This window comes from Cervus elaphus, chromosome 27 (assembly GCF_910594005.1).
Source record: "Cervus elaphus chromosome 27, mCerEla1.1, whole genome shotgun sequence".
Taxonomy (NCBI): domain Eukaryota; kingdom Metazoa; phylum Chordata; class Mammalia; order Artiodactyla; family Cervidae; genus Cervus; species Cervus elaphus.
The window spans coordinates 35,684,759-35,699,459 of record NC_057841.1 but is presented as its reverse complement, the minus strand read 5'-3'; the positions used below and the strand labels follow the sequence as shown (position 1 = coordinate 35,699,459).

Here is a 14,701-nt window from a genome sequence, read left to right as displayed (position 1 = left end):
GTTATTTTTAATGATATGCAACTTAGTATGCTTATATGTTACCTGTAGCTTCCATTAAAAAGGTCTTAAAATTACCATAATCCTGGGAAAGAAGTTGTCGTGCCTTGTAAGCTCTTCCAGGTTTTATTATTTACCCTTTTGTTGAGGGTACATAAATAGGGAAGGGGTTCTTTTCATTTAAGGAACACTGATTAAAAGTTAAAATATTTAGCACAGTTTTATTTTTTACTTGTCTAACATGACTTTGAGTATAGATATTTAAACCTTCTTTATTTATTTGAACAGTTTTAATGTTATTTAGACATTCTGCTACATGTTACTTTTGCAAAGTTCACCAATCTGAAAATTATGTTTATGGTTGTCATGTTACATATTCAGCTTTAAAAGAGAAGGGGTGCTGGTAAGGTAGCAGTCAACTTCTAGGGAATGTCTTCAACAAACATGGAAGGGCTCAAATTTTTTCATATTCCATAGTAAGATTAGGGATTCAAAATATCTGAATCTCTTATTTTAAGTTGATAGATCTTTAAGTCAATAAAACTCCTTAGAAATTAGTAAACTTAAATTCACTAAAGTTGTTGATGTAGAAACATTCAAATTCTGCAATAAATTCATTTCATTTAAAAAAGATTAAATTTAGTAGGCAAATTCACATGTTCTGATATAATTATTTAAATCAAAACACATTATCCTTTTATAGTTCTAATTCTTCCAAACCCATTCATTTAAAAGGTATCGCCACAAAACTGATGCCAAGAAAAAAGGTACCTATTTCATTTCAATTACTTATGTTGGTATGTCTCTATGGATGAGGCATTGATGTCACTTCAGATGAGGGCCTCTCCATTCATCACTGATGCTTTAACCTTACCTCTAATCAAGGAAGTTAGAGATTACACGTGCTTTTAAATGAAACTACAGACCAGGGAAGGTATCACTATGGTTGCATTATTTAAACTCTGAAATATACAGTGAAGTCATAAAGGGCAGTAAGGCAAGCAGTGCATGCCTCCCCTCCTGGCGGCAGCTTTCAAAGAGAATGACAATCTGATCACAGCATAAACATTTTAACCAAAAAAGATATACGTAGGCACATGCCTATCATTATAGCCTATTTACAGATATTTGATAGTTATTACCATAAGAGAGACAGTATAAGTAGCAGAAGAATATTACTAAAAGAGTAATACTATTTGCATTGTGGACAGAAATCTTAATTTTAAAACCTCATATTAAGAAAAACATTCTTAGTAAAACCTGAGTGATAGTTAGCTGTACAGGTCAAGTTACATTTTCTACCCTACCTCTAAGGATTCCTTCAAGTCTACAGCAGAAACTGCATCATCCTCTTCATCATCAGTCATCTGGTCTTGGGAACAGTAGTGCGTGCTGTAAGCAGAATGCTCTTCTATTGCTTCCAGCCAGTCCTGAGATAATCCAATGATTTAAATAAGTGAAATACACTTTTAACTAGAAACACATATTATGACAACAACCTGAAAAGCATAAAATTTACATGGAGGAAAAAAAGTATCATGGCTTCAAAAAAAAAAAAAAAAAGAAAAGAAAGAAAACAAAGCAAAATACACCCAACAACAAAGTAACAATGAAAAGAAAAAAAAAAGTAATGATGCAGGTCTCTTGTTCATGACGTGTCTGGATAAAAATTTTCCCAGTCCTTTAAAAAACATCATCTGTAAGTTTGCGTATTCATTCATATTAATACTGAAACACACTACAAAAACAAAACAACGGGTGGAGAATTTCTCACTTAAGAATTATAGGTTCGCAACTCTGTTGAATAAGTTATTGCATAATAATACATCTAGCAACAATTTACTAAGCTGCCATAGGCACAAGAAACTCTGATCATTTTAAGAGAGCCAAAAATTGCCCTGTTTTAACTTGTACTGTTTTTTAAAAAATCAGTGATTTACAAAATGATGGAATGTTTGCCCTAAAAATACCTAACTTCTATCTCATTTCTCAGGATGAAATCTTACCCTTTTAGGAAACGTTATAGCATATACGGTTTGGATTGTTTAGTGTTCTCTGCAAGGCAAAAGTAATCATTCTGGAAAACACATTTTTAAAAAATTTTTATTTTATATATTTATTTTTGGCTGCATAGGCTTTTTCTCTAGCAGCAGAGCATGGGGGCTACTCTCCAGCTGTGGGAGGGCTTCTCATTGTGGTGGCTTCTCTTGTTGCAGAGCACAGGCTCTAGGGCTCAGTAGGTGTTACATAGGATCCTCCCAGACCAGGGATCGAACCCATGTCCCGTGCATTGGTAAGCAGATTCTTATACACTACACTACTTAGGGAAAAGTGAAAGTTGCTCAGTCATGTCTGACTCTTTGCAACCCCATGGACTATACAGTCCATGGAATTCTCCAGGCCAGAATACTGGAGTGGGTAGCTGTTCCCTTCTCCAGGAGATCTTCCCAACCCAGGGATTGAACCCAGGCCTCCCACATTGCAGGCGGATTCTTTACCAGCTCAGCCATAAGGGAAGCCCAACAATATTGGAGTGGACAGCCTATCCCTTCTCCAGCAGATCTTCCCAGCCCAGGAATCAAACCAGGGTCTCCTGCATTGCAGGCAGATTCTTTACCAACTGAGCTGTCAGGGAAGCCCGCTACTTAGGGAAGCCCCTGGAAAACAGATCCTTTTAATTCCTTACACAATTTATAAAAAACAAGGTAAGTTTACAATACTGCCTTGATCTAAAGGAATATGGAGTCTCCATTAAATAACTACACAATGAATTTTTGTCACATCAATCCCAATTTTCTTGCTTGCCGCTATCATTCAAATTACCACGGAGAGAGGCTGAGTCTACAGTGCAATAAATCAGAACTCCTGGGCTGGAGCCAGGCTCTGTCACTTGCCAGCTGCATGACCGTAAGAGGGCACTTCAACCTCACCGTCTTCAGTTTCCTCACCTATAAATTCAGGGGCAGACTGAATAATCATTTAGGCTTTTTTCTAAAACCACCAAGGGCCCCTTACTTTCACAGAAGCAAAATCTTAAAAAAAAGAGAAAATACCTGCAGGTATATGTTGATAAGGAATTAATTCATAAGCCAAATTTCAAAAGTTTTGTATCATCACTCCCATTAAAAAGGCATAATCAACAAGATGGCAGATGTTAATATTGAGCCTTTTTGATATTCTTTATGTCCTTAAATGTTGCTTTACGAAAGACAAATAAATCCATAAAATTACCTCTCTTGTCTGCTGAAGGCTGTTCTTGGGAACCCTGAAGCTATGAACAGTGTCATCGAAGCATTTAATAAAGAAGAGGCAGCTATCAGTGGATTTTACCTTGGATATAAAGAAGTCAGTAAGACAATACCATTCATGCCCATAAAACAGAACCCTTAAATGATCTACACATAAAATCAACACTATTAACATGACAATAATACCCAAGAAAACATTCAAAATACTGAGAAAGAAGTGATAATGTTGGGAGTATCAAATGCACTGTAGCTTATCTACACCAAGTCTGGCTTTCATATGCTCCATTACTCAAAGTAAATACTAATAATATACACTAGGTATATAGCTTTTCCCTTATCCTATTACATATTTAACATAGCATGCACTTGGGCTATAAAGTCCTTTAAATAGCAGAGCTCCAGTTTCTAATTCATGCCACTCTCCTGAACCTTTTGTTTGATGTGAGTATAGAAAATGAACTGCGTGTAAAAGCATGAGGAGTAGAAAAGGAAGAGCTGGAGTCTGAACAAGGGCTGGCCAACTCGATGGGAGAGCACGTCACCTTGCAACCAAGTTCAGCTTCCCAAGTGGCTCAGATGGTAAAGAATCACCTGCAATGCAGGAGACCCAGGTTCGATCCCTGGGTTGGGAAGATACTCTGGAGAAGGGAATGACAACCCACTCCAGTATTCTGGCCTGGAGAGTCCCATGGACAGAGGAGTCTGGTGGGCTACAGTTCAGACAGTAGCAAAGACTTGGAGTGACTGATACTTCCGATCCCCAAGGCAGTTCACCTGAAGTAGCACAGTCCCGGGGGGACACAAAACAGCAGCGGGGTGTACTTGGATAACAGTCTGTCTTTGGAAATTAAAAAAGCAAAGCTGGGCAGCCATAAATACTAGAGACAGTAGGGGAGTCCCCCAAAGGAAAGAGAGAGACGGGATTCCCCAACTCTGCTAACATCTCTTACTGATGCGCAGAAAATAGATTCCAAGCAGTCACTGGATACCACCCTAGCTGAATGCAGACCAGAGCTGCTGTATGAGAAACAGAGTTTACAATCCAAACCTAGCCACGAAAATGACCTGAAACAATGGAAATAACCTTCAATGGAGAAAAGTAATAGGATCCAGGATCTCTAGAACTTAACATTAGTGATACAATCCAAAAAAGTGTACCACAAGCTCAAAAGAAATCTTTAATTAAAAGGCAAAAAATGTCAGAATGTTTAACAGGGACCCAAAAATACACTATCTACAAGAGACAGAAAATAAATATATAGGTAGGTTGAAAGTAGATACAAAAAGAGATATTATGCAAACAGTAACCATAAAAAGGGCTGAAATGTTATATTAATATCAAACAGAATAGATTTCAAAACAAAATGCATTATTACAGGAGATAAAGATGGCCACCACATAATGATAAAAGGGTCAATTAATCAGGAAGACAACAATCATAAATATGTGTGTTATCAATAACAGAAATAAATAATGCTACAAATATATCTGGAGCTTAAACACCATTCTCTCAGCAATTGACACAATGAAAAAAAAGTCAGCAAGACACAAAAGATCTAAACAACACTATCAACCATCATGACTGAATGTTTATAGGCATGCCAACAAGAGCAAAATACAGGTTATTCTCTACTGCATTCTCCACAATAATCCATATGTAGTCATCAAGCAAGTCTCAATAAATTTGACAAGATGGAAATCATACAGAATATGTGCAATGACCAAAATGAAACTATAAATCAAAAACACAGTCATGAAAACTCCAATTATTTGGAAATTTAACAACACACTCCCAATCATCCATTGGTTCAAAGAAGAAATCACAACAGGAATTAGAATATATTTTGAATTGTATGGTAATTTGAATAATCTAAGCTTCAATCTTAAGAAACTATAAAATAGAGCAAATTAAGCCCAAAACACAGAGAAATTCTTTAAAATGAACGAAAATCAAAGAAATAGCAAAAGCATGAGAAAAATTTCAATGAAATCAAGAGAATGAAATCATAAGAAAAATTTCAATGAAATCAATCACTTGGAAAATAAAAGTGACAAAGCGCTAGGCAAATTGATCTTTGAAAAAAAGAGAAGACATAAATTACCAATATAAAAAGCGAAAGATTGTACAACATTATCTATCACACAGACATTAAAAACACAAGGGAATAATATTACCCTAAGTTTTATAGCCAAAAGAAAATGGACAAATTCCTTGAAAGGCAAAAATTACAAACACCAACCCAGAAGAAATAGCCCTATAGCATATATTCATGTTTAGCCCTATAGCAACTGAACAAGTGAAATTTGTAACGACAATCCTCTCCCCCATACACACACACAAGCATCCTGGCCCATGTGACTGCACAGGCAAATTCTAGCGAGTATTTAAGGAAGCAGTAACCTAATCCTATACAAACTCTTCTGGAAAACTGAAAAGGAACATTTTCTAGTTAGTTATGTGAGACCAGATAATACCACAGGAGAAATACAAACACCACAGGAGAAATATAAACAAATATCCATCATGAACAAAAAAGCAAAAATTCTTAACAAAGTATTTATGAACAATATATTAAAATGGTAATATATCACAACCTCCTGAGATTTGTCCCAGCAGTGTAAGATTGATTTTAACACCCTAAAGTCTATCAATACAATCATATTAACAAAATGAGTAAAACTATATGAGCATTTTGAAGATATGGGAAAAGCATTTAATAAAGTTCAACAGATTTTCATAATGAGGACTCTCAGTTAGCTAGGAAAGGAAAAAGAACTTACTCAACCAGATTAAGGGCTTTATATGTTGAAGCCCTAATCCCCAGTGAAACAACATTTGGAGATAGGGCTTTTATAAGGTTTTATAAAGGGTAATTAAGGTAAAATGAGATCATAAGGGTGGGACCCTAGTCCAGTATGACTGATGTCCTTACAAGGAGAGAAAGAGGAACCAGGGATGCCTGCACACAGAGGAAAAGCCATGTGAGGACAGATCAAGAAGGCCGCCACCTACAAGCCAAGGAGAAATGCCTCAGGAGAAACAGATGCCTCAATGTCAGAGCTAAAACTATAAAACTCTTGTAAGAAAACATGGGAAGAAAGCTTCATGGCACTGGACTTGGAATGGGTTTCCTGGATGTGATACCAACAGTCCAAGTGACAAAAGAAAAAAAACATAAATTAGACTACATAAAAAATGAAAACATCTATGCAAAGAACATTATTAGCAGAGTGAAAAGACAACCTATGAAATTGTAGAAAACACTGCAAATATTTAAATAAAAAAATAAGTATCTAAAAAAATAAAATGTTCCTGATATGGAGATAATATCTGGAATATACAAAAAACTACAACTCAACACCAACAAGGAAACAAAAGACCTGATTAAAAAATGGGCAAGAGAATTAAACAGGCATTTCTCCAAAGACAATATACATGTGGTCAATAGTACATGAAAAGATAGTCAATATCACTAGTAATCAAGGCACTGAAAATCAAACTATAGTTAGATACCATTTCATACCTATTAGAATGACAAATAAATGAAACCCTCTGAAATGAGTGTTGCAGTGAGGATGTGGAGAAAGTGGAGCACTGTTGACGTGAATGTAAAATGGTGCAGGTGCTATGGAAAACAATACGCAAGTTCCTTAAAAAACTAAAAACAGAATCACCATATGCCCCACCAATTCCACACCGAGGTTTACATCCCAAAGAAATGCAAGCAGGACCTTGATGAGACATTTTCACACTCATGTTTATAGCTGCATTATTCACAACAGCCAAAAGGTAGAAACAATTCAAACATCCATTAATAGAGGAACAGATAAAGATAACGTGGTCTATACATAACAGTAGAATATTATTCAGCCTTAAGAAAAGAAATCCTGTCACATGCTATAACATGGATGAACCTTAAGGACATTATGCTAAGTGAAATAAATCTGACAAGTACTGTATAATTCCACTCAGGTGAGACATCTAGAGTAGTCAAAGCATAGAACCAAAGTAGAATGGTGGTTGCCAGGGGGTGGGGGTATGGGAAAGAGAGAGGTGCTATTACACGTGTATCACGTTTCAGTTCTGCAAGATGAGGAAGTTCTAGAGATCTGCTGGACAACAAAGTGAACACAGTTAACACTGCTGCTGCTGCTGAGTCGCGCAGTCATGTCCCACTCTCTGCAACCCCGTGGACTGTAGCCCGCCAGGCTCCTCTGTCCATGGGCATTCTCCAGGCAGTGGGTTGCTACTGGGGTGGGCTGCCATGCCCTCCTCCAGGGGAATCTTTCCAATCCAGGGATTGAACCCAGGTCTCCCACATTGCAGGTGGATTCTTTATCAGCTGAGCTACCAGGGAAGCCCTATAAATGCAGGCTTTAAACAGATGTTTATAGAAGAAGCCAAAACTATAAACAAGGTGAGGCATAACGTAGCAGGATCTAAGCAATTCTAAAGAAATTAAAGATCAGGAAATTTTAAAAGGATCAGGGGAACAACTGCTGTAATTTTTTGTTTTAAGGTAGGCAAGAATGAGAAATAACAACAACCAAAAAAAGAAAGAGAAAGAACCCAACTGAGGAAAAACCTTGGAGTTCGGTAAATTAATCAAAAGCTGGAACAGATGAGAACGGCTGGGAGGCACCAACAAAAGGGAAGATTAGATGGCTGAGACTAGACGGCACTTCCCTGGCCCCCTGGTCCAATGCAAGGGGGAAAGAGGTGCAGGACACTAAGGGACCAGGTATGTAAGGAGGCTGGACTGCAGGGGCGGGGGACCAAGCCTGTGACACCTCTAGGGTGTGCTGCTGGTCCCCCAGCAGTGTTCACACAGAAAGGTGGGTGCTGGGGTTTCTGTTGCTATCAGTTTATTTTTGGCTGTGCAGCATGTGGGATCTTAGTTACCCGACCAGGGATCAAACCCACACCCTGTGCAGTAAAAGTACTGGAAGTGCAGAGTCTTAGCCACTGGACCACCTAGGGAAGTCCTGAGTCCTACGCTTTAAAAAAAGGGTGCACCGCTATGGCATGCCGACAACCCTAAAGAAACTGAAGCAGCAAGCTAACAAGCGTGTCCAGGCTCCAGTCTTAGACTAATCTCCATGGAGGAAAAACTCTTTCTCCTGGCTGGTAAAAGTAAAACAGCCAGATGGGATTATAGAGAACCTAAACATCCTGATTTTGATACAGGCTTTAAATTTTACCACCAGAAAAATTTTCATTATCCAGCTGTACCCATGTTCAAAGATACACATACATGCACATATATAGATATCTACGTGCATACACATGTGTGAATATATACACATACATATATACATACACATACAAAACGGTAAACGTTCTGTATAAATGTTTTTGGATCATGCTTCTCTTATCCCACAATACACAGACTTTTTAAAAAAGCTGATTATAGTTTTTAAATGGAATTCCACAACTTTACTTGTTCTCAAGTAAAAACATATGCAGTCATCCCTCAGTATCTGTGGGCAACAGATATACCAAAATCTATGGAAGCACAAGGCCCTTACATAAAATGGCATAGTATCTGCACACAACTCTGGCTTGCTTTAAATCACCTCATTTGTAATACCTATTACAATGCAAATGCTATGTAAACAGTTGCTGGTACATGGCAAATTCAAGTTTGCTTTTTGGAACTTTCTGGAATTTATTTTTTTTCCTGTATGGTTTCGATCCACGGGTGGGGGAATCAGCAGATGCAGAAGGCACAAATAGGGAGGGCCAAACTGCACACGTGCTTTCCACCCCCAAGATTTTACAAAGTGGCTCATTCCAATGACTGAGCACAATCACTTGCAGGACTGAGTTCACAGTTTAAGCGAAAGATGCGCGCATCATCCTACCGTGCACACCGCTTGAGTTAGGTGTTTGCATCCTTGGCGATAAGTATTATGGACTGCATCGGGCCTTCAAAATAAATATAAATCATCAAGGCAAAAGGAAAAGAAATTAGTGAAAAGTTTTAATCACTCAAAATGTAGATGCTGAAACTCAAGAAGTATTAATGACCATAATACTTACTGCTTCCTATACCACGAGAGGACTCCATGTTCTAACACTACCCAGAATAACCTCCAGCCAAAAAACCTTGAACTCTAAGGGAAAAATAACAAAGATTTTTCCAAGCTGATTCATCTAGATTCAAATATTTGACTGATAAAAAGTAATTAAGTTATGATAGTTCTATCTGAGCCTTTCATCTTGACAGTACCACTGCACACTCAAAAATGATCAAAAGTTAACTGGAAACTTGAGTGCAGAAATGAAAACATACCCTACAGAGTGACAGGAACAGAAGCAATGCCGTACTGGTAAGATCAACAAGGAACACAGTTTATAGTTCTGACAATACTGTGCTAGAATATTTATAGGGAAATGTATCAGTGGTGGGCTTCAAAGACCATTTCCTCAAAGTTCTGAAAGAGCTTCTAAAAAAAGAAAATTATCCTAAATTTTATACACTACAGACAGACATGTACATAAATATATAGAAGGAGCACTTTCAAATGCAAAAGAAACTATGTGCTCCAAAATAGTTAATTCTAGAAAATCACTGAACTCTAAAATGCAAAGAAATTTTTATAACCAGAAAGATTTTACATGTGTGCTCTGTGACAATTTAAATATTAAATTCCTCCTGAGTCTTCTACAGATCAGTGTTCATAACAAAAATGATAAGTGTAATCCTATGCTTAAGAAAAAAAATCCCTCCACTCTGCTCTGTACAAACTCAGCCACCTAAAAGTGCCAGACCAACACAAGAGGCAGTTAATTGCTACAATCACTGGATGCCTGATGAAGTCCAGCAGTATAATAATGGTTTACATTATAAGATCAAATAATTACTAAATCACATACTTCAGAAACTAATGAAAACTAATTTTAACAAGAGATCACCTAAGAAATCTTTTTTCCAGTGTTACAATTAAAAACTCATTCCAACCTACCTTCCAGAGAGGACCTTCATATCGTTTCAAAGCTTTGTGTACGATCTATTAAAAAAAAAACACATGTTTTTGTTAAAAGCACATCTATGTGTTTCAAGAACTCAAAATTTTTTTTTACATACATAAATGCAATCCATTAACACACACCTTATTACCAACAAGAACATGTTTCATTTCGGCACCCTGGGCAAGATCAAGAGGCTTCTGATCTGTGTAAAATACAAGGAAGAAAGCCATCAAGAGCTTAATTCTACTATAAAACGGATGCTGCTATGATAGCACGTAATAATCTTTCCTGTTCCATCAACTATGCCCCAAATCACCTACCTGAAGTTGCCATCTCAATTCTTTACAGGCTCTTTTTCAGTAACTATTACGCCAGCAAATCAAACTAAACTCTGAACACTCTGGATAAGTTCTGTGATCATTCAGGCTTTCTTGCCAAAAGTCAATCTGTCAGTTTCCTAAGGTTGTTGTAACAAATTACCCCTGCAATGCAGGAGATGTAAGAGGCATGAGTTTGATCCCTGGGTGGGAAGATCCCCTGGAGGAGGGCACAGCAACCCACTCTAATATTCTTGCCTGGAAAATCTCATGGACAGAGGAGCTTGGTGGGCTAGAGTCCATAGGGTCGCACAGAGTCGGACAGGACTGAAGTGACTTAGCATGCATGTCGTGGATTAAAACAATACAAATGATTCCCTTACAGGTGGGGAGGTCATGAATCCACACTCAGTTTCACTGGGCCAATAACCAGTTACTGGAGGGGCTGCCATCCTCTGGAGACTCTTGGGGAACATCTCTTTCTTTGCCTTTTCCAGAGGTTGCCTACATCCCCTTGATTCACGGTCCCTCCCTCCATCTTCAAAGTGCATCATTCCAACCTCTTGTTTAGATTTTTTCTCTATCAATAATTCTGATCCTCCTGCCTCCTCCCCAAAAGGAAGGACCCTCATGATTACACTGGGCCCACCTGGAGAATTCAGGATTCTCTCACTACCTCCAGATACTCAACTAACCACATCACTGGGGGAGCATTATTCAGCTCATCACAGCTGCTCTTAAGCTATCTCACTGGAGAACAGGCGGCAGAGACAACGCACAGACTAAGTCTGTGATGGTCCATGACTGAGGGCAGAAGGAAAAAGGGACCACAGAGAGTGAAACCATCAGGTGTCACAGTAACTCTCAACTTACACACACGAGCACCCTGTGTTTGGCCAAATGACAAAAACAGAATTTGTGTGTGAGTTATTTAACGAGTTCTGAAGTGAGCAGAACACTATGTGAAGGATGCAAACTAAACAATCATCTCATACCCTCAAGAGTTTCCAGTTCCTAGAGAAACAAAAGTGAAAGTTAGCTGCTCAGTCGAGTCCAACTCTTTGCGATCCCACAGACTGTAACTCACCAGGCTGCTCTGTGCATGGAATTCTCCAGGCAAGAATACTGTAGAGGGTAGCTATTCCCGTCTCCAGAGGATCATCCCCAAAGAGGGACTGAACCCAGGTCTCCTGCATTGCAGGCAGATCCTTTACCATCTGAGCCACAAGGGAAGCCCAGAGAAACAAAAGATATTTACAATTAAAAAGACAAAAAAACCCAGGTCTTTGAAGAAATAACCTATCAGACTGGAACTCTATTTACACAGGAAGTGACACATTCTATCAAATAAACTTTTTATAAATACCAATCACCTGGTATGTGTAGGACAATTTTTTGTAAAATTGTCTAATGAGTCTATTATGTGACAATATTTCAGGCACTGGGGATTCAGTAGTGAACAGAACGGAAAAAAAAATTGGGGGGGGGGGGTGTGATATAGAAAAAGGGAAAGACAGACAAATTAATAAAATAGGATACAGCAAATAATAACCCAAGCTATGACAAACCCAGACAGCATACTAAAAAGCAGAGACATCACTTTGCTGACAAAGGTCTGTAAACTCAAAGCTATGGTTTTTCCAGGTGTCAAGTATGGCTGTGAGAGTTGGACTATAAAGAAGGCTAAGTGCCAAAGAGCTGATGCTTTTGAACTCTGGTGCTGGAGAAGACTCTTGAGAGTCCCTTGGACAGCAAGGAGATCAAACCAATCAATCCTAAAGGAAATCAATCCTGAATATTCATTGGAAGGACTGATGCTAAAGCTCCAATACTTTGGCCACCTGATGTGAAGAGCCAACTCATTGGAAAGACTGATGCTGGGAAAGACTGAGGGCAGGAGGAGGAGGAGGCCACACAGGATGAGATGGTTGGATGGCATCACCGACTCACTAGGCATGAGTTTGAGCAAGCTCCAGAAGATGGTGAAGGTTAGAGGAGCCTGGCGTGCTGCTGCGCATCATCGGGTGGCAAAGAGTCAGACACAACTCAGCAACTAAACAACCACCACCCAGGCTATGCCAACATTTTTAAGTGAATGTTCTGAAAAAGAATGACTGAGATGCCACTCCAGATTGGAGACTAGAAGACTGACGGGGAAAGTCTTTCTGAGGGAGGATGTTTAAACTGAAAGGGTCCAGCCTCATGAGAAAACAGGGGAAAGGCCCTGCAAGCAGAGACAACAACTGATACGAAGGCCCTGAGGTAGGAACAGTTAGGTGGGCAAGAGAGGCAGAGGGGAAGAGAAGTCACATCCTGTAAGGGCTTGTTGGTAGGTCAGACCTTTGTGAACCAGTACAAGGACTCTGGGTTTTATCCTAAATATGATGGAAAGCCACAGAAAGGTTTTAGGTAAAAGAATAACATGATCTGACTTATGTTTCAAACTCTGTCAAAGTGTGTTAAAAGAACTTTTCAAGAATATTCAGGGAAATGTGGACTTTAGCTATTTGATGATTTTTTGAGAAATTATAAAATTATTAATAGGATAATGCCATCATGGCTATTTTTTTAATAGCTCTATTGACGGAATTCACACACCATGCAATTTACTCATTTACAGTGTACAATTCAATGGTTTTTAGTATATTCACAGAGTTGTGTAACTATCACATGATTCTTTTTTTCTTCTTTCACATGATCCTTTTTTAAAGGAGACCATATCTTATACAAAAGAATTTAAGTATTTATAGAGAAAATAATATGACACCTGGTGAGTGGATTATTAATAATGCCTGAGAGAGGATAATTTGTACATCAATTATACTATTTTTTAAGCTCTGATAATTTCTGTAATAAAAAAAAAAAATCACTACAGTGCTGTGTGGGAAAAGCTTGTAAATGTGGGCAAGAGAAAAGCAAGGATACAAGTTACAAAGCAATAGCAAAGGTCCAGGTAAAAGATACTGGTCACATAGAAACAACTCATGCAGCTCAACATTTAAAAAAAAAAAAAAAGCCCAGTCAAAAAATGGGTGGAAGATCTAAATAGACATTTCTCACAGGCCAAGAGGCACATGAAAAGATGTTCAAAATCAGAGAAATGAAAATGAAAACTATAAGATATCATCTCACACTGGTCAGAATGGCCATTATCATCAAAAATCTACAAACAATAAATGATGGAGAGGATGTAGAGAAAAACAAACCATCCTACACTGTTGGTGAGAATATAAGTTTGTGCAATCACTATGGAGAACAATACAGAAGTTCCTTTAAAAACTAAAAACAGAAAAAAAAAAAAAAAAAAACACCCTAAAAACAGACCTACCATATGATGCGGCAATCCCACTCCTGGGCATGTATCTGGATAAAACCTGTAACTGAAAAAGATACATGCACCCCAATGTTCACTGCAGCCCTACTGACAATAACCAGGACATGGAAGCAACCTAAATGTCCATCAACAGTGGAATGGATAAAGACGTGGTACATATATACAATGGAATACTACTCAGCCACAAATAAAGAATGAAATAATGCCATTTGCAGTGACATGGATGGTCCTAGAGATTGTCATACTGAGTGAAGTCAAAGAAAGACAAAAATCATATGATGTTATTAAAAAAAAAAGTACAAATAAACTTATAAAACAGAAATAGTCACAGCTATTGAAAACAAATTTATGGCCACCAAGGGGGAAAGCAAGGAGGGATAAATTGGGGGACTGGGATGGACATATCACTTTGCTATATATAGATAACTAATCATCTGCTGTAAATCACAGGGAACTCTACTCAATACTCTGTAATGACCTGTATGAGAAAAGAATCTAAAAATGAGTGGATATATGGGTATGTATATCTGATTCACTTTGCTGTAGAGCAGAAGCTAAAACATTACAGATCAACCACACTACAATAAAAATTGATTTTAAAAAAGAGATACTGGTGACTTGAACTAGAGAGTTAGTAGCAAAATGGAGACATCAGTAGATATGGAGAAAAGTACATGGGTTTGAGATTTATTTTTGAGGTAGATTTATCAGACTGCTGATGGATAAAAGTTAGACTGGCCACAGATTACTTTCTTGGTAGGGAAAACACTTTTTAAAATGTTAACTGAGCAACTGATAATCACATTAGGTTTTCTAGCCAGCACATACA

At 38.1% G+C, this 14,701-nt stretch overlaps 1 protein-coding gene across 2 annotated transcripts in view; it reads right to left on the bottom strand.

Annotated features, from left to right (window-relative positions):
* OSBPL1A (oxysterol binding protein like 1A) overlaps positions 1-14,701 on the bottom strand; it is a 213,259-nt gene that overhangs the window by 143,866 nt on the left and 54,692 nt on the right. For both annotated transcript variants that reach the window (XM_043889695.1, XM_043889696.1), the window contains exons 9-14: positions 10,362-10,423; positions 10,215-10,259; positions 9,289-9,362; positions 9,111-9,174; positions 3,229-3,327; positions 1,305-1,427 (exon numbers count right to left, since the gene is read on the bottom strand). In XM_043889695.1, the coding sequence (XP_043745630.1) occupies positions 1,305-1,427; positions 3,229-3,327; positions 9,111-9,174; positions 9,289-9,362; positions 10,215-10,259; positions 10,362-10,423 (467 nt within the window). The remainder of the gene's footprint in view (positions 1-1,304; positions 1,428-3,228; positions 3,328-9,110; positions 9,175-9,288; positions 9,363-10,214; positions 10,260-10,361; positions 10,424-14,701) is intronic.